The following is a 20,253-nucleotide window of genomic DNA, read 5'->3' as shown; positions in this document are numbered from 1 at the left end:
ACTGTTACGTCTTGACAATAGAGGCATGTCTGATGTGTATAGCATCTTGGTTGTTATGATATAATAGATGGCGATTGTAGGTAGGTAGACGTTAGAGAGCTCGGCACTGGCCCAGTGCATGTCATCTTTAAATTTACTTCTTGAATTACTGTCAAGTGAAGGAAGCAAAAGAGGTATCAAGATCGTAGCAAGTAGAAATCCGTAATTTCTGCCTACTCCTCCGGGAAATAGGCGTTATTATATGTATGTATGTAGCATTACAGGTGACAGAATGATGATGATGACTCCTGACCGATTTCGGCCACAGCGACTATGTGTTCTGAAGTGGATATCTTTAATTACTGTTAACAGAGTGTAGCTGTTCCAACTAAATTTCCGAGCTCATTTTGGGCACGTCAACACACCACCTACATAATTGTAGGAAATATCAACTATAGGGCATTAGCAGGTCCAGCATTTGCACTGGGACGTTTACCTTACAGATTCTGCAGATATTTTTAATTTCTGCTAGGTACTGGTAGTAATAAAGTAAAGTTAGTGCACTTGCACTATCCTACTAACCCGGGGTTAACCTGTTAAACCGTTAACCCAGTGTCAAATTGTACTGGTAACCATGGGAACTCCAGGTTTAACCGGTTAACCACGGATTAGTGGGATGATGCAAGTAGTGTCAGTAAGTAACTTGATTATTTAAACATAGCTCACAAAGTTTATACTCATTATGTCATATAGTGCCCGCCCCTTTGCATAATGTTCCTGTAATATGTTTAAGTTGTGTTCAGACGGGGTGATCAAATCAACCAATTTTATGAGAAAAGAAATTAATCTCCAATTTTTGTTTTATTGTTATTTTCCAGAGCTTTATTATCTAGCTCTGCACGTCCATTTTATTGGTAATATTGGTCATAATCGGCGATCGAAATCAGCAAACTAAATTGGTGTTTGCGTCCGCACGGCCTGATATTATGGGACAATTTAATCATATTTGCGAAAAATTGTCCCGTCTGGACTCCACTATAAGCTGTGTAAGCCTCACAGGTATTTAAATGTAAGTTTTTTAAGTTTTGTAATTGTTAAAAATGCTCAATAAACTTTATTACGTGACCATAAAGTATACATATATTGGATTGTACCTATTAATTATATACAGGGCGGGTTCAGGGCGATCTGATGGATGCTTTCTGAGTGGACACGGGGTTAAAACAGGGCGATGCTCTATCGCCATTTCTTTTCAATTTAATGCTGGAGCATGTCCTTAGAAAAGTTCTAGCCTTGGAAGTCGGAACTAACTAAACCTATGGGGCCTAAATTATATGTACAGATATCTCCTATGACGCTGCCATTTGGTAGTGTGCCCATAAGACTGGCCACGTTTCCTTGCTGGATTGCAATTCCAATGCGCTGAGCGAGGAAAGAGACAGCCCTGTGGTCACCAGTGGAGCGGATCAGAAGATATTTTCATTTTTGAAAAAGGTTTAAGGCCTCCGGTCCCCAAGGACCTAAGGTTTCTACGGCAAACGCCACAAATACGTAGCTGTCACCTAAAGACGCGTTTTTGCAACAATTTGCAGCTTCAGCAGTAGCGACAGCACTGCCTGCCCTTAACGACGTCGTACCGGGGTGGGATGGCGCGAGGTCTCGCGAGAATCTTTTGCAGAAAACGAAATGAAACGGTAAGATAAATGATAACGTTTCATCTAGGCCCCGGTAGATAAAATTTCTTTCGAAATCGTTAAATGGCTCTAAAGCTTACGTCTTTTAAACAAGACATTTAACAATTAAACAGACAGTAAGTATTATGCAGTTATTCACATTAAAATACACGCGTGTATAACCGTTGTTAAAGCTTGAACACCAGGAATAACCCGGTAGCAACTCTTTGTTTAGCATGAAACTTTAATGGTTTCCCGACGAGCCATACGACCTACGAAGTGAACTGTACACGCAAGTCTTGCAATCATTGGGGTGTACCTACTGTATGCATAGTGATTTGGGTCAGTGTATTATTATTATTATTGGAGTTTGTGGGCCTTTGAGTGCCACGTCGACCAAGCAGTGATCTATTGTGACAGCCCTTTTAAAGTTCATTACTAATAGTTAGGGAGGCGAGGTAGCTAAATGGCGTAATTCAACGGCGCCGTCGAGACCTATCAAAATCGAAAGATCAAATAATTTCGAAAAGAAAAGCTCGTATGATAAAAACCATTTTAGCGGTGGGTTTGGCGTGTACGGTTTTTCAAAAATGTTAAAAAAAACAGTTACTTGGGCATTCTCGAGCGCGTCAGATATTCATACTACGTATGCCCCAAGTGCCTCTGATAACAACGGTATACTAATCTGCCGGTTTGCGTGGTGGGGGTAGGAATATAAAGTAGTCAAAAATTCAAAATAAAAAAAATTACTCGAGCGCGTCAGATTTTCGGAAGGGGTGTTAAGTAGGCCCCAAGGAAGCTCCCTTTAAAAAAACTGACGATTTCGGCGTGACGATAAGTTACGATGAATTTTTGAAAATGCAAAAAAAAAAAGTTTTTTTGAAATACTCGAGCGCGTCAGATTTTCATAGGGGAGGTTTATCTCGGTATCCTGAAAGCATATTTTCTTAATCTGACAAAAATGTTGGTGGGTTCTCTTAATCTGACCGAAAAAGGTTTTTTGGTTTCTTTTTTTTCCTTTCTTTCTCCTTGATAAAACGGGGATTTTAAGAATGACAATAAAGCGATAGATGCAACCAACGTAAATGTAGATGAAATATAGTACGAATTGTATTATTTATTGTATAAAAAAATGAAATGATATAAAAATTGTATTATAATTGTATTGTTATATATGGCCTTCTCCTCGACACCGGGGGCGGCCCTAGACGCACTGCTGGATATTATACCACTCCACTTGCAGGTGCAAAAGGAGGCTAAGCAGTGCGTCTACAGAATATGCATGCTAAACAGGCCAAAATGGCGCTCTCAAGCATTAACCAAACTAAAGGCCTGGGTTTTTGCAAATAGAACCCTTAGCATGCCCACCGATGACACGCACACTGAATGTCATTTCACTAAACTGTACACAGTAGAAATACCTCCTAGAGACCAATGGACCAACGACCAAATGTACGTCTAAGAGGGAAGCCATATTTGGTACCCGGATGGTTCCAAGAAAGGCATTGGTGTAGGATGTGGGATCTATGGTGAGAGACCTAAGCTCAGAGCCAGCGTCAGCATGGGCACACAGGCCTCAATCTTCCAGGCTGAAGTCTACGCCATCAACAAATGTGCGGAGATTAACCTGGATAAAAACCTACGACACCAACATATCTACATCAACTCAGACAGCCAGGCTGCTCTGCTGGCACTAGAATCCCTTGAGTCAAACTCAAAACTAGTCCAGAACTGTAAAACAAACCTCAATGCACTGACAAACTCCAACAAAATCACACTTAGATGGGTACCAGGGCACTCCGACATTAACGGAAACGAAGAAGCGGACGAACTTGCTAGAAAGGGCGCAGTCACACCCCTGGTCGGCCCAGAACCGATCTGTGGAATCACAAAACGGGATGCATATTCACTGCTCAGCAATTTAGAAAAAATAAGGGCAAACGATTGGTGGAAGTTCGTAAAAGGACAAGAACACTCGAAAGCTCTAATCAAAGGGTTCAACAGCAAAACTGCTAGGGAGCTTCTAGGGCTCAAAAGACACAAAGCCTGCGCGGTGACCAGAATTTTGACTGGACACTGTAAATTGAACAAACACATGTTTCAAATTGGAAAGAAACAAGACGCGACATGCAGGTTCTGCCATGACTCAGAGGAGACTGCAATGCACATTCTCTGCTCCTGTGGACCACTAATGTCAAAAAGAAGTACCCACTTAGGGCGGTACGTATTGCAACCCTATGAGGTACACAACATTACGGCCCAAAGAATCTGGAATTTCCTGGATTCAACGGGCATCAGTAATGAACTTTAAAGGGCTGTCACAATAGACCAATGCCTGGTCGACGTGGCAGTCAAAGGCCCACAAACTACAATAATAATAATAATTATTAATAATAATATTAAGTGATAATAGATCGATCGCAACGCCGGGCCGTGCTCGTCGACATCACCATCCCCCATGATGAGAATCTCGTGAAAGCCGAGAAGGACAAGTCCAGTAAGTACCTAGACTTGGCTCACGAGATAACCGCCATGTGGGATGTTGATTCGACGATCATTGTCCCGATAGTCGTTTCAGCGAACGGTCTCATAGCGAAGAGTCTCGACCAACACCTTGAGAGACTCTCGCTAGGTGGTTGGATCAAGGGTCAGATGCAGAAGGCGATGATCTTGGACACGGCGCGGATAGTCCGCCGGTTCCTCTCTCTGCGGCCCTGACCACCGGCAGCTTGGGCCCTGCCCCGCTGCTGGCGGCACCCTAGGTTAGGTTTTTTATAATGTGTTTATATATCTTTTGTATTGTTTTGTGAGTGTTTTTATATTTTACTTTTATATTCATATTATAAATGACCTAGCCTAAGACCAAAAATAAATAAAGGAAATAATAATTAATATATATGACCTTTACATTTTTGCTCAATACAATTCATCTTCTTCTTCTTTCACATAATTTAATCATCGTTATTTCATATCAATTATTATTTACGCGTTGCGACTTATATGCCGCAACGCGTTTTTCGGAAGACTAAATGGCTCCTCCACACTTCCGGTCATGCGGAAACCGGCAGATTTTGTATTTTTAGTAAGTTTTAGATTATATTCTTCAAAATAAAATTAAAAGAAATCGCGCTCGAGAATGCCGGATTAACGTTTTTTTTTTTACAAGTTCGCGACCCTATAACTCGGCGGCGTCAAGGACTTATCGTCAGATTAGTTAAATTTAGTCTTAAAACACTAAAATCAACCCCCAATATCTTAATCTGACGCGCTCGAGTATTTCAGACTATCGATTTTTTTTACTAATCTGATCGTCTATCGTAGGCGCGCGTCACTACATATAGAGCTAAATACTTTACTAGGTTGTTCTATTAGGTCTAAGGTATCTCTCATATCTTAAACTGCCACGCTCGAGTATTACCGAAAATTCCCCTATTCGCCTCCCTAACTATAATGGCCGTTGAATCCAGGAAGTTTCAGATTCTTTGGGCCGTAATGTTCTGTACCTCATAGGGTTGCAATACTTGCAATACGTGCCGCCCGAAGTGGGTACTTCTTTTTGACAGTAGTGGTCCACAGGAACAGAGAATGTGCATTGCTGTCTCCTCTGACTCCTGGCAGAACCTGCATGTTGCATCTTGTTTCTTTCCAATTTGAAACATGTGTTTGTTCAACTTACAGTGTCCAGTCAATATTCTGGTAACCGCGCAGGTTTTGTGTCTTTTAAGCCCTAGAAGCTCTGCTTACTGTTGAACCCCTTGGGTCAGTGTAAGTACAGATGACTAATTTTTCACCACACCAGCTCGTAAAAGCTGTATTTATTCTTGAAAAACAAATGCGAACGTTGCATTTTATCTAAAAGAGTATCATGTTGACTGGTGTATTGTACTTTTAATTGATGATTGTGGCTGATAAATGTTGATTAGCGTTCATTTGGATTTGCAAAGTTTGTTTAGCCCTCGTGCCTTGAAACCTCGTAACGCTTACTGTTAGCTTGCTCGGGTATGAATCTTAGCTCGAGGAGTTAAGAGGATATACCATTACTAGCTGAACCCCTTCGCAGATTTGACAATTTTAGGAAAATATCTTCGTCGCGTTTTTGAAGTGAAAAATTCTTTAGCGGCGCTGTGCACTTTTTGTGATGGGGAAAAAAAATGTTAAATAGGTCACATGACCGACAAATTCGTCAGATTGAAAATTCGTAAGACGGACACGTGATCTGATCGAAAAACTGTTACAATGTCATTGAAGCCAGACCGAAATAAATAAATATTGTATTTTACTACATAAATGATAATACTTTTATACTGATTATTAAAGCAATTTGTGTAATATTATTTCCTAACCATTCCAAAATATCAAAAATGCACAACGTTAATATTCAAGTTTTCACTTCTGCCGGAACTCCCGGAGTGCGCCCCGTTGTTGAGGACACTGCACCTTAGGCTAAAATCCTGCGTAAAAATCTCAGAAAACGAAGTTTCTTTCTCGACATTTTCCTCCTCTGAAACTTAACCAATCGTAACGAAATTTTGGGAACTTATCTGTGTGTGTTTTGATTTGGCCGTTTTTAGCGCTGTTTGATGTAACTTAGTTCTTATAAAAACAAGAATATCAAAAAAGCAAAACGTACAAACACAGATACTGGTAATATTGAACTCATAAAAAAATATTTAGGGCCAAAATCCAGAGAAAAAATATCGAGAACGTTTGTATGGAAAAATTACCACTAATCTATCCTCTTAAACAACAACTTTGCCCCTTGGAAAATAAATTTTACAACCATTTTGTTTAGGTTGTGATATCTAAATTAGTACTATGAAAAACTCACGCACAAATACTTTGTAGGGTAGGTATTTACTAGTCTTACCTGATCGTCCCCTGATCATAAAATGTACTCCTCTTTTAATATTGAGCAGTCATTAAAACGTACATATATTGAAAAATAATTGTCCCTTGCTCTATAATTAACCTGACGATGGGTGTAATAGACCCGTCATGTGCCAGGGAACCAGGATCAATAGCAGATGACCTAATTATAGGCTGCTGGATCGCGTGACGGCAGTCGGGATTCCGGGATCTTTATTTGACATGCGTGCAAAGTCGGAGAGATAAGTTTTCAAGTGTCAACAAAAAGTTTTTATAGTTTTTTTTTTTCAGTTTTGTGTCTTTACTGATGTACAATACTGTCAGAAAATTTCCGAAATTACGAAATTTCGAAATGGAAAAAAATCAGGAATCGATATTTTCCTTTTTCGAAATGTAAGTTTGCTTTGTGTCCTGTGAAATTTTCCTAAAGTTTCCGAAAACTTCCAACCTTTAGCAAACTTTCTGCTACTTGCATATCTGTACCCGTCATATACCAGGGACCCAGGATCAATAGCAGGTGACCTAATTATAGTCTGCTTTGCGTGCAGTCACGGCAAGAATTCCATGGTCTTTGTTTGACATGCAAGCAAAGGAGTTGTGTGAAATCTGTTTGTTAACTCTTGACGCTTATACTGCTGAACCGATTTAGATGTTTTTGTCAGTCCAGGAAAAGGACATAGGATAGTTTTAGCCCCGGGAATTATCCCTTAATCGGATGAAAGGGGAAATAATTTTCTATGGAAGTACATATGCGTGTCCAATTCAATAACGGATATAGAATGCTTTTGGGGTTGCCATCCCATCAGCATCATCAGCGCATCCGGCATGTTTGCTGAGGCCCTCATGGATGAATTTTATACAATAATGCGCAAACGAGTAGCGTCCCAGATGTGTCGGGTGCGAGGCAGCGCCAACAGCTTCTTAGCGGCAATAGGAGATAGGCTGGATAACCCTTTTAAACGACATTGGGCGTCGTTGCATGCTCCGATGCACCACGATTGTAAATAAGGTATTATTAAGATAGAATTAGGATAACTAACATAGATATAAGTAAGGTCTATTGTACCCAACTAACAAATATGGACTGGAATTTGGTCTGAAATAAGTATATATTGATTGATTGATTGATTGATATTCTAAGCGGGCAGAAGTTAGTTAATTATAAAAGAGTTGTAAAAGTCTCTAGTAGAGGCACTATATAATGCAGAGGCTTTCTTCATCACGCTAGTAACTAATAATGTGTTGTGATTTTATGTGACAATGTGTTGCTAGTTTGCTTATATTCCTTTTGCCTATTTCGTCAATTACTACTTGCTTGTACAATGTTGGCATGAATAAATGATTCTATTCTATTCTATTCTATTCTACAATACTTAGGCACTTCGCTAAAATAAACATCATTATTTAATTTAATTTAATTTAATTTAATTTTAATTGCTTACGTGTATGTACACATGTCTGGTCTCAGGTAATAAAATTATCTCAATACACGATACCCATATCTGGTGTAGCAAAGACAGACACTTCTTATAAATAAATACATTTCTCTCCATATCAACTATTCCTAATTATTTTTAATACTTACAGATCAAGTTTTCCTAGACGACAAAAAAATAAAATTGTATTCATTTGTCTTGCAAAAAGTCTTCTACTTTATAATTAGCATTCATCATATAAAATAAAGTCCCCCGTCGCGTCTGTCTGTACGTTCGCGATAAACTCAAAAACTACTCAACGAATTCATGCGGTTTTCACCTATCGATGAGTGATTCTTGAGGAAGGTTTAAGTGTATAATTTGTTAACCCGTGCAAAGCCGGGGCCGTTCGCTAGTAATTTATATTCTAATGCATGGAAACCAAAATGGTTTGAATTTCGTACCATCGATTTTACCTCTGTATCTATTTTAACTCTGTGGGTTGAACGATAAATTATGAACAATAATCAGATAGAACAAAGATAGCGTGACTGCGATGAATATGTAATGGCGGTGCAGCGTGCACGACTAGCAGGGCAATCAATATGGCGACGGAATTATGCCTTGTTTTTTTTTATGTTATAGTATAGTATTGTTTTTGTTAGGGTTCCGTAGCCAAATGGCAAAAAACGGAACCCTTCTAGATTCGTCATGTCCGTCTGTCTGTCCGATTATGTCACAGCCACTTTTTTCCGAAACTATAAGAGCTATACTGTTCAAACTTAGTAAGTGGATGTATTCTATGAACCGCATTAAGATGTTCACACAAAAATAGAAAAAAAAACAATAAATTTTGGGGGTTCTCCCTACTTAGAACTGAAACTCAAAAAATCTTTTTTCATCAAACCCATACGTGTGGGGTATCTATGGATAGGTCTTCAAAAATGATATTGAGGTTTATAATATCATTTTTTTCTAAAATGAATAGTTTGCACGAGAGACACTTCCAAAGTGGTAAAATGTGTGTCCCCCCCCCCCCCCCCGTAACTTCTAAAATAACAGAATGAAAAATCTAAAAAAAATATATGATATACATTGCCATGCAAACTTCCACCGAAAATTATTTTGAACGAGATCTAGTCAGTAGTTTTTTTTCAATAGGTCATAAAATTTAAAAAAAAAATTTTTTTTCATCAAACCCATACCTGTGGGGTATCTATGGATAGGTCTTTAAAAATGATATTTAGATTTCGAATATCATTTTTTTCTAAACTGAATAGTTTGCGCGAGAGACACTTCCAAAGTGAAAAAATTTGTGTTTTGTGTCCCCCCCCCCCCTGTAACTTCTAAAATAACAGAATGAAAAATCTAAAAAAAATATATGATGTACATTACTATGCAAACTTCCACCGAAAATTGGTTTGAACGAGATCTAGTAAGTAGTTTTTTTAATAAGTCATAAAATAAAAATATTTTTTTTTTCATCAAACTCATACGTGTCTCGGGTATCTACGGATAGGTCTTTAAAAATGATATTGAGGTTTCTAATATCATTTTTTTCTAAACTGAATAGTTTGCGCGAGAGACACTTCCAAGGTGCTAAAATGTGTGTCCAAAGTGGTAAAATGTTGAACAAGATCTAGTAAGTAGATTTTTTTTAATACGTCATAAATGGTACGGAACCCTTCATGCGCGAGTCCGACTCGCACTTGGCCGCTTTTTTTGGATTATTCGCGGACGGTCTAGAACGCAAAATGACTAGTGTAATATTTTACCTACATCGGTTATAGTCTACCGCTCTAACGGACTAGAACGCAAAATGCTCACATAATTTTTTCCGTTTTATCTTAACTTTGTAGCGATGTCGACGGAGCTCCTATTCTGTACTGTTTGGCCTTCGGCCATTTGAAGATACCTAACGAACCTAACCTACCTATATAAAATGTTGTGGTCATTTTGCGTTCTAGACCATCCGCGAATGACCGTTGTTTTTTATTATAGATAAATATTATTAGTAATTGGACTAAATATATTATAGCTAACCCCTGAAATAGTATACGATAATGATTAATAAGTGTAACGAAACTTGACAGTTAATTTGGTATATTATTTTACAGTACATATGATGCTACTTTCCCGCACACGTGCGGGAATGAGCACTTTCCATGCATATGTCGAAACTTTAAAGAGCCATATGTATTGTAAAACGTTGTGCGATACACGTGCGAATATTCGCAACTCGTGTTGATTTAAAATACTCCCTTCGGTCGTGATTTAATTTATCGCCACTTCTTTTTTTTTTTGTTTGATGCCAGCATACTGAGATGGAATTAGATAGATTTTTTTAATTTCAAATTCAGACCTAACTTCAAATCAGATTTGTGTGTGCCACGAGCGGTACAAGAATTACGACCTCGTGTTGATTAAGCCCTGACCTTCGGCTTCGGGCTTAATTAACACTTGTTCGTAAATTCTTGTAAAAATACCCCGGGGTCTTGGGTGCGGGAATTATTTCTTGTGTTTATAAATCTGTTGTAAAATTGTTAACGAACTATGAACTAAAAATAGGTATACCTACCTATTTTAGTAAGCTCCAAATACATATGTATATAGGTACAGTCAGCATCAAAAGTAGCGGATCAAATAACGTTTCATAAGTATCTACCATTCTGTAACGGCTTAACAAAAAGTGATGTCTTTAATATAGAACAACTAAGACTGTAAAAGATATACTTTTGAGCGCGAATTTTAGAAATTTATCTATATTTGGAATAGTTAACCGGAATATCAGATACTTTTGGCGCGTTTTTTCATCCGCTACTTTTGATGCTGACTGTACAATGTTGAGGGCAAAGGAACCCCTCTCCATTAGCTATAGGTACTATCTTTATTACTAGCTCCGGGTATCTAGCAGCTCTTCATTGGTGGAGACCAGCATTTTGTCTAGTTCAAATATGAAGATGCGAATGCCAGTAGCTTGGTGCTGCAGAAAGGCTTTGATTCTCCAAAATGGCGTTAAGATGCTGGATCCTGGCTTGCTCGTGGGATACTTTGGTCTTCTTCACCTGAATACAGAGGGATCTAAGTTATAAATAGCTTATAGAAAGTAAAATTTCTTAAACTGGCTACAATAATTAAAAATGTGTTATTAAGAATTCAAAGTTGTCTTTTTACAAATAGGTGTTTATTTATTGAATCGTTAAAACTGTTTTTATGTATCGCAAGAAATAAAAAACAAAATATTTGTATAATACAATAAGGAGTTCAGGATTCAGGAGAACACATTCCTAGCATTTTTTTTTCTTCCTAGCGTTGTCCCGGCATATTGCCACGGCTCAAGGGAGCCTGGGGTCCGCTTTGACAACTAATCCCAAGATTTGGCGTAGGCACTAGTTTTTACGAAAGCGACTGCCATCTGACCTTCCAACCCAAAAGGGTAAAACTAAGCCTTGTTGCGATTAGTCCGGTTTCCTCACGATGTTTTCCTTCACCGAAAAGCGACTGGTAAATATCAAATGATATTTCGTACATAAGTTCCGAAAAACTCATTGGTACGAGCCGAGGTATGAACCCGCGACCTCCGGATTGCTAGTCGCACGCTCTTACCGCTAGGCCACCAGTGTTTTTTTAACACATTCCTAGCAATAGTATTAAAAAGTGATATAATAGAGAGCTTTCCAGTCGAGTACCGTGTTTAGGTAATGAAGCTTGCAAAGTTGCCTAAGTAAGGTACGAGATTGAAAAGCTTAATTATATCACTATTGTATACAATTCCTTTTCTACGAGTCATCTAAAATAACACTTTATTTACTAAAAAACTCTAAACAATTAAAAAATTAATCTAAGCGCTGGTGGCCTAGTGGTAAGAGCGTGCGACTTGCAATCCGGAGGTCGCGGGTTCAAAGTGTTCAAACCCCGGCTCGTACCAATGAGTTTTTCGGAACTTATGTACGAAATATCATTTGATATTTATCAGTCACTTTTCGGTGAAGGAAAACATCGTGAGGAAACCGGACTAATCCCAACAAGGCCTAGTTTACCCTCTGGGTTGGAAGGGCAGATGGCAGTCGCTTTCGTAAAAATTAGTGCCTACGCCAAATCTTGGGATTAGTTGTCAAGCGGACCCCAGGCTCCCATGAGCCGTGGCAAAATGCCGGGACAACGCGAGGAAGAAGAAAAAAATCTAAACAATTAATGAAAATTTGTAAGTATTTCCGTAAACAAAAATGTAGTACAAAATAGATAAACGCGCGATGTGCACGCGGTTATTTGTGACGTTATCTATGAAAAGGGACCTTATTGTCGATGGCGCTTCCGCCGTTATAAACGATGCTCCGATACAATTACAACGCTGCGCGACGCAGTGCGGCGTAAGCGCCATCGACAATAAGGTCCCTTTTCATAGATAATGCCACATTTAGTCTCGCCCCGCGCCCGTTTAGTCTTTTCTATGGGAGCGCGGTGGCATGTGATTGGTAATTTTTTTATAGTTGACTACAGCGAATGTACATCATACTGAGTCAAGTTGAAGGCAAGCGCGCTAGAGGAAGAGCCCCTGCAAGATGGTCGGATTCCATAAGACAAGCATGTGGTTCCATGCAGAGGGCAGCCCACATAGCCCTTGATCGCGTTATATGGAGGGACATAGTTGTTGGTCACGATCCTCAGGCATGAGGGAACGACGAAGAAGAAGAAGACAGCGAATGTTGACTAAATCGAAATGAATATTAGAAGTGAGTTGGCGGCCCGAATTCAAATACGAAATCTTAATTCAACCATTACAGTCGACTAGTAGAAGAAAATTCATTTCATGACATCATGTCGATTTGTATTTTTTTGTCGATATGTATTAGCTGTCAGAACCATTGTATGCAAATTTGCAGATTCTCCAGAGAGCGGAAAGTAGGTCAAATTTAACCTGTACAGACACGTCTGAAAATATCGATACGAAAAATGTGCCAAAAATATGTATACACTACCTTAATATATGGGCAATAAAATCGTGTATACATATTTTTGGCACTTTTTTCGAATCAATATTTTCAGACGTGACCGTACAAACTTAAAGTATAGTTACATACATAGGTACATTGTAAGTAAAGTAGTAATAGAAAACCACCATCCATTTCGCTTCGTATCAATCCCGCATAATTTATTTATGAAAGTCCCGTATGAATAAAACTGAATTATATACGGGAAGCACTAATAACATTACTAACCGGCAGTTCCTTGTGGTCACGGCGGGCAGGCCCAATGAGCCATTCTGCCGCGAAAAACACGATCTCAACAAAACTGATGAAGCTGGCTCCTAGGAACAGACCCGTGGCACCACCGAACGAAACTGTGGACAACACAAATTACATACAAAACCATTGCCATATATCTAAAGACGGGCCTTACGGGTACTAAAAATGGTGCTGGTTTAGCGGTGTCACTCACGAATTCGAGCCAATCATGCAGTCTAACGGAACTAGTTCGAACAATCGCGCGAGTGATGCGAACTCATCAACCAATCGCGTTGTGGCGTTAGACTGCATAGTTGGCTCGAATTCGTGTGCGTGACACCGCTGTACTGGCCACAATCTTATTGCCCGTAAAACCCATCCTGAGATATATGTCAATGACTTAAACGCATTTGATACGGATTCTAAATAGGCTGTGAATAAATGAGAATGTCATCACGCTTTGTGTGGTGGGGCACAGCACAGCGGATGTCATTCCAGATCCAAAGCAGAAGAAGAACTGGGGAAGTATGAGTACCTCCACCTTACAGAAAACCGTAGCCAAATAACACTAGACCCTGACGGTGAGTAAGATTGCCAGAGATTAACGACGGTGCGGAGTGTTAGGGTCGGCAACGCGCAAACAACTCCTCTGGAGTTGCAGGCATCCATAGGCTACGGAGACTGCTTATAATCACCGACGTCACCGACGTAGAATGAAATTAAAAAAAAATCAAAATGTAGGTACCTCTACTCTCCATTTGCACTTACTCCACTTACCAATAAGATCCTGGAAGTAGAAGACAATTTCTCTGGTGTAGCGGGTACGAGGAGCCTGAACCTTGACGCGAGTGACTCCATTGATGCTGAAGGGTCCATCTCTAAAAAAACACTCACCGAATGTATCCTTAGATGGTTTTGATTACCTACATTGTTTCTTTTTTTTAAGACCAGCTCGGACACTTTCCACGGAAGACCAGCGTCGAGATCCTTAGGTAGTATCTTGACATTAAGCTAAGTGGAGACCTTTTCAGTGATGCTTAATAATAAATTAACTTTAATCATTCTTTGAATAAAGTTTCTTCTAATCTATTCTATTGCACTTATGAATTATAATGAACACTAGTGATAACGGAATAAATTATTAGCCGTTTACCCGCCCAAAGTAACTTTTACTCACTCAGCCGCGGCCCTAAACAGGTTATAGGAACAAAACCTGGTCGAAAACTTTGCGAGGTTTTAACGAAGCTGTAGACAGGTACTATTAGATTTAGAATACATACATACATACATATAATCACACCTATTTCCCGAAGGAGAGACCACGGATTTCCACTTGCTACGATCCTGACATACCTCTTTCGCTTCCTTCACTGTCATGACATTCCTCATACACGCTCGTCGGTTTAGGGTGCTCTTGACCTGGCCTTTCTTCTTTCTTTCTTTTTTCTTTAGATTTAGAATATTCGAGGGGATAAAGGGTTTTTAGACGTTTTCGAGGGTTGGTAGCCTAGCGGTAAGAACGTACGACCCCGAACCCGGGCTCATACCAATGAGTTTTTCGGAACTTATGTATGTACGATATATCATTGATATTTACCAGTCGCTTTTCGGTGAAGGAAATCATCGTGAGTAAACATCGGACTAATCCCAATAAGGCCTAGTTTACCCTCTGGGTTGAAAGGTCAGATGGCAGTAATTTTCGTAAAAACCTAGTGCCTACACCTATTCTCGGGATTAGTTGCCAAGCGCAGCCTAGGCTCCGATCAGCCGTGACAACAAGCTGGGACAAACGCTAGTAAGAAGAAAGAGTTTTAGACAGTTCCACACCAATCATACGGCCAGTCATTGTTAAAGTGCCCACTGCTCACCAGTTCGCCGGACGATATCAGCCTGTCAGTTATTCGCGAAAGTCAGCTTTTGCGAATAACTGACAAGCCGATCTCGTCCGGCGAACTGATAATCAGTGGGCCCCTTAAGCCTCAATTTTGATTTAGCAACATTGAATTTTAAATTTAAGCGTTGATTATGTCTGTCTAGAGTCTAGGAGTATAGATAAAGAGTAGAAATCTTACAGTTTCTTCGAAACTGAGGAGAGCATCTCGAACAGCGCATCCACACACATCAGAGGACATTTGCAGCTGTCCACAGCGTTCGCTGGCGGTGCTACTTCTGTGTCACCTATTTCAAGTAAGTAAGTAAATTTTAATGAAATAAAATCGTTAATATTGCATAGGTTTCATTACAATCATGCCAAATTTTTCGCTTTGCTCTAACTGCCTCGGAAGTTCCGCGCTCCGCTCCGCGCGCCGAGCGCTCGGGGAGGCAAAGCATGTCGCGCAATGAGCACGCAATACAACATAATCGCATAAAGTTTTCGAACCGCATAAACGCGAAAAAGTTTGTCAATTGCGTTCGTCATTTTTCTGTCATTCTAATTACGTCTTACTTAGAGTAAAAGAGAAAGATCCCCGCAATTTGAGGATTTCTGTTTTCGCGGTAGGCCCCCAGGGGGCCAAGCCAAAATTACAATCGTTGATAAAAAAACACGAATCGAAATATATGAAAATAGTCTCGAGAGAGAGATAAAAGGTACCACCCCTGCATAGAGATTTTTATGCAAAGGTGCTAATTATTATCTTGGATATTCTCACATGTGTATATCAATTTTTCTGACGCGCTCAGCTCACGACTGCTTTTCTGAGCAGTCATTAAAATCTTGTCGTGTGTGAGCGAAAAAAAAACACGTCATTGATACCATGAGTTAAGATATTTTCTCGGATAGGGGTGGTGTCGTCATATATCGGCCGTCTCGATACAAAATACTAGTCATCCATATTTAGCCGTATTATTTAGTATGGAGACGGCCGCTATATGACGGCACCGCTATCCAGGGCTTTCGGGGGTGAGAAAGCGAGACTGACCTTTTTTGTGAAATATACGTTTTGTTAGACAGTGAGACGTTTTGACGTATGTTGGTACCTTTAGTGACAATAGGTTGTGAGCGCGCCGCATGTTTCGCGGCCTTAACGCGAGCAGCCTCGGAGGTAGTGCGCTGCGCTTCGCGCGCCGAGCGCTCCGCGAGGCAACGCATGCCGCGGAGCGAGCACGCAACGCCATCTATGGGCAAGTAAGCAAATTATCATTTGAAGTGTGAAGAATTAGTGCCAGTGGGAAGACACTAGAGTGTTCGAGCATTCTCGGTTCAGCATTGCTCCGAGCAATTATTAGGGTTGGCACAACTTAACATCCCTTTGTGTGCACAACCGCAGTTAAGATAACGACTTGAATTTTGACTACCCTAAATAGCCGAAAGTGCTATAAATTAGAAAGAGACAGCATAATTTGTCCCTGAATCGCTGTCAAACTTCGGTTTTGTAGAAAGAGTCATTTCTGTACGGTAATAGATACATACTATTATTTATTCTGTTGTTGCGAAAAAAAAACGTGCATCGAAAAATCAAGAAACTTTATGTTCGAATACATAGATGGCGACACCGTTTGATGTTTAACACATATCAGTGAAATAACATGGGTTAAATAGCCATATGTCATTCTAGGAGTTTTAATCCTGTGTCGAAACATGGCAGTAAATTAAGTTGACTACAGAATTCACTTTGACAATACGCCTCTATACTCAATTTTCTTTGCCTTTACTATACAGTGAACATTATTAGACATTTAAATGATCAAGATTACACCATTAACAGGACACAGCACACTATACAGGCTGTTTATTTAGCCACCTGCAATAATTTACGGAATGAATATATTGGCATCTATGGTCATACTGAGACACTTTTACTATATATGGGACCCCGAATCGCCAAAGAAAAAATTGGCTGTTTCATACATTTTGGCTGTCTGACCTTGACATTCTCTATGGGGGAGTAAATTATAATTTCTCGATTTCGGGGTTGGTCCCATAGTAAAAGTTACTCAGACCTATAATCAGCCCGCAAATTATTGCAGGTGACTAAATAAACATCCACCATCCACATATACAAATATCGTAAAAACACTGTTACAATCTAAGTTAACTTCACACCAACTTGCACAGAATATAGTGAGTAGTGAGGAGGTGTCATTATAATACATTTAGACACTTTGTCATTAAAATACTATACACAGACTACACAGTTACGACTCTAGAACGATACAGAATCGCCTTGATTATTAGAGCGACATCTACCGAAAAATTTAGTAAGAATTACACCATTCGACTCGAACTGTAATACCTTCGTAGTGGTTGTAGAAGGGTTTACACTTGCAGTCACGCAGGGCCTCTTGGTTTCGGCACGAACGCCGGCAGCTGTTAGTGCTATACACCTACAAGTAATAAAAATATATTATAATGAATAACTTTACGAAAACGAAAAGGTTGAAGACTGCTAGAATTCGTAGTCGACATCTAACATCGAGTAGTGGAGTTATCAGTACTGCTACTTGACACCAGGGGGCCTACCGCGAAAATAGAAGTTCGTTAATTGCGGGCATTTTTCTCTGTCACTCTAATTACGTCTTAGTAAGAGTAAAAGAGAGAGATCCCCGCAATTTGCGAATTTCGGTTTTCGCGGTAGGCCCCCAGATGTCACAAATGTCGCGACTGACGAAAAATGTATTGCCAAAACATTTTACAACTAACATTACAAGCAGAAGAAATTGAAAATATAGTTCGGTTAATCCGGTTATTATCAGCTGAAAATTGTTAAGCGTTAGAGTTATCGTTCGTCACGACATCTATTGTCATTAGTAGTAAATTCCGCTACGACGCTAGATATTGAGTACTGTTTTACTATGTGGCGCCTTACGGCATACATTTTTTTGAGAGAATGAATGTCAAAATATAAAGTATGTACAGTCAGATGCAGAGAGAGGTGGCCCTCCTGCATAGACTGATTGTATACTGACTGTACATTATTTACAAGTCATTATCATCTGAAAATTATTTTATAGAGTATAACAAAAGTTTTAAGACATTTTAAAACTTGTTAAGCTGTATTAATTGAATGCTTTGTGGTATTTTATCAAATATTCTCGCGCCATTTCGGGCACATTTTTTTGGAATAACATTGTCTTGGGTATGTTATATTTTACCCCGTAATCGTAAGCTAATAAAATGTGATAGGGTTCTGTTTATGTTCGGGTAGGGAGCCCTCAATGCATATCGTATCGATTTTAATACCTGCCCGTATGTTACATAAATATTCATATCATAAAAGCCCGCACATTTGTCGCGTGCGCAAATTTCTGAATTAGGGTTGGCTAATAATATAATATAATAATAATTCAGCCTATATACGTCACACTGCTGGGCACAGGCCTCCTCTCATGTGCGAGAGGGCTCGGGCTATAAGTCCCCACGCTAGCCCAATGCGGATTGGGGACTTCACATACAACTTTGAATTTATTCGCAGATGTATGCCGGTTTCCTCACGATGTTTTCCTTCACCGAAAAGCTAGTAGTAAGTATCAAATGGTATTTCGTACATAAGTTCCGAAAAACTCATTGGTACGAGCCAGGATTTGAACCCGCGACCTCCGGATTGAAAGTCGGACGTCATATCCACTCGGCCACCACCGCTTACTTACCTGTGTATATCGCACAAACTATGTTACTCGTAAAGACTTGTTTCTTGGATGCATGCTCAACATATACATAACAAAAAGTACTAAAAGATAGTATTTTATACATTCGTGATATAATAGAGAGCTTTTCAGTTGAGTACAGTGTTTAGGCATCGAAGCTTGCTGAGTTGCTTAAGTAAGGTACGAGATAGAAAAGCTTGATTATATCACTTTTATATACAATACTTTTTCTAAGAGTCATCAAAAATAATATAAGTAAGTAATGAAAATTGGTAAGTATAGTATAGACAAAAAAGTAGTACAAAAGACAAAAATTCCCGAGCGTTCTATGGGAGCGCGGTAGCACGTGATTGATCAACTTTTTTTAACACATTGAGTGCCGGGAACCCGCTCGGCGGGCGCTCTGTTCGTAGTCGCTTTCCTCTACAAAGCGGGAAAACGCTAGAATCGGCTACGCGTGTAGTGCTACGAAAACGTTGGCAGTAAATGCGTTAAAGTTGACTACAACGTATCGAGAGAAATTTTATAGTTGAGGCGGGCCATTCATGAAAAGTTCGCAATTAAAGTTCGGTATACGAAATCTTATTTCATATTCAACCATTACAGTCGACGAGTAGAGAAATGATGTTTTCACCTCAGAAGCTCGAACAAGCCTAACGAAAGTGCGACTTTCCTCACTCTAGGGAGTGAGACAAGCTTTCGTCATAATGATGATGCTTTTCATTCATGAATGTAAATAAATGTGGTTAACTTTACTTGATGTTGAATTTTTTTAACCTTTAATATGTTCTCACTACTGAGCTGAAAAGTTGTATGTGTCACACGAGAGCAACGTTATTTTACATCTCATGTTTTTGAGTCCTTCAGTACGCTCATGATTCTAACTTAGAATCTTTCGCTTACTCAGGACTTAAAATCAACACTCGCAAGAAAAACTAACTTTCCTCTCTTGTTGCACAAATAACTATTTCAGGACGAAGCTTGATAGATTTGTTTTCCTGATGAAGTGTATCAAATAATAATACTATTATTTCACTATAATAATTGTTAGCAGGGTTGCATCATCTATTGCTGTTTTTAGTAGGTATACACTTTTTTTTTATTATATATTAGTATTTTTTAAGTTCCTTTCGAGCATATATGATTCATATTCTTAGTGGAAATTGTTTTGGCTACTGTATTATTAATCTTAATGTATACTATGCATAAGCCGTTTGTTTCGCAAATAAAAAAATAAATTATTAAGAGGAAAGACGACGAGCGATTCTCCATACAAACGTAGCCCTCATTTTCTGGATATTGACATAATGAAAAATATTTTTACACAAATTGATGTATTATATTGTCGATTTTTTAATTATTATAAGAGTTACGAGCAAAAAACAAGTTTCATACAATTTTTTAAGTCTTTTATAAAATATAAATCGATAATAATCAAACGGTCCGGCGTAGCTATGATTAAAATACAACAAATCGTATAAAAATATTTACAATTATGTTAATATCCAG

The 20,253-nt window shown here is 39.2% G+C and overlaps 1 protein-coding gene across 1 annotated transcript in view; it reads right to left on the bottom strand.

Moving 5' to 3' along the window:
- Window positions 1-10,273: 10,273 nt before the first annotated feature.
- LOC133531537 (uncharacterized) overlaps window positions 10,274-20,253 on the bottom strand; it is a 30,076-nt gene continuing 20,096 nt past the window's right edge. Inside the window, exons 7-12 of the mRNA XM_061869805.1 lie at window positions 17,394-17,484; window positions 16,138-16,275; window positions 15,231-15,336; window positions 13,936-14,036; window positions 13,153-13,274; window positions 10,274-10,998 (exon numbers count right to left, since the gene is read on the bottom strand). Coding sequence (XP_061725789.1) covers window positions 10,882-10,998; window positions 13,153-13,274; window positions 13,936-14,036; window positions 15,231-15,336; window positions 16,138-16,275; window positions 17,394-17,484 — 675 coding nt within the window. The 3' untranslated portion in view covers window positions 10,274-10,881. The remainder of the gene's footprint in view (window positions 10,999-13,152; window positions 13,275-13,935; window positions 14,037-15,230; window positions 15,337-16,137; window positions 16,276-17,393; window positions 17,485-20,253) is intronic.

This window comes from Cydia pomonella, chromosome 25 (genome assembly GCF_033807575.1).
Source record: "Cydia pomonella isolate Wapato2018A chromosome 25, ilCydPomo1, whole genome shotgun sequence".
NCBI classification, from domain to species: domain Eukaryota; kingdom Metazoa; phylum Arthropoda; class Insecta; order Lepidoptera; family Tortricidae; genus Cydia; species Cydia pomonella.
This window is presented reverse-complemented; position numbering and strand designations above follow the sequence as displayed.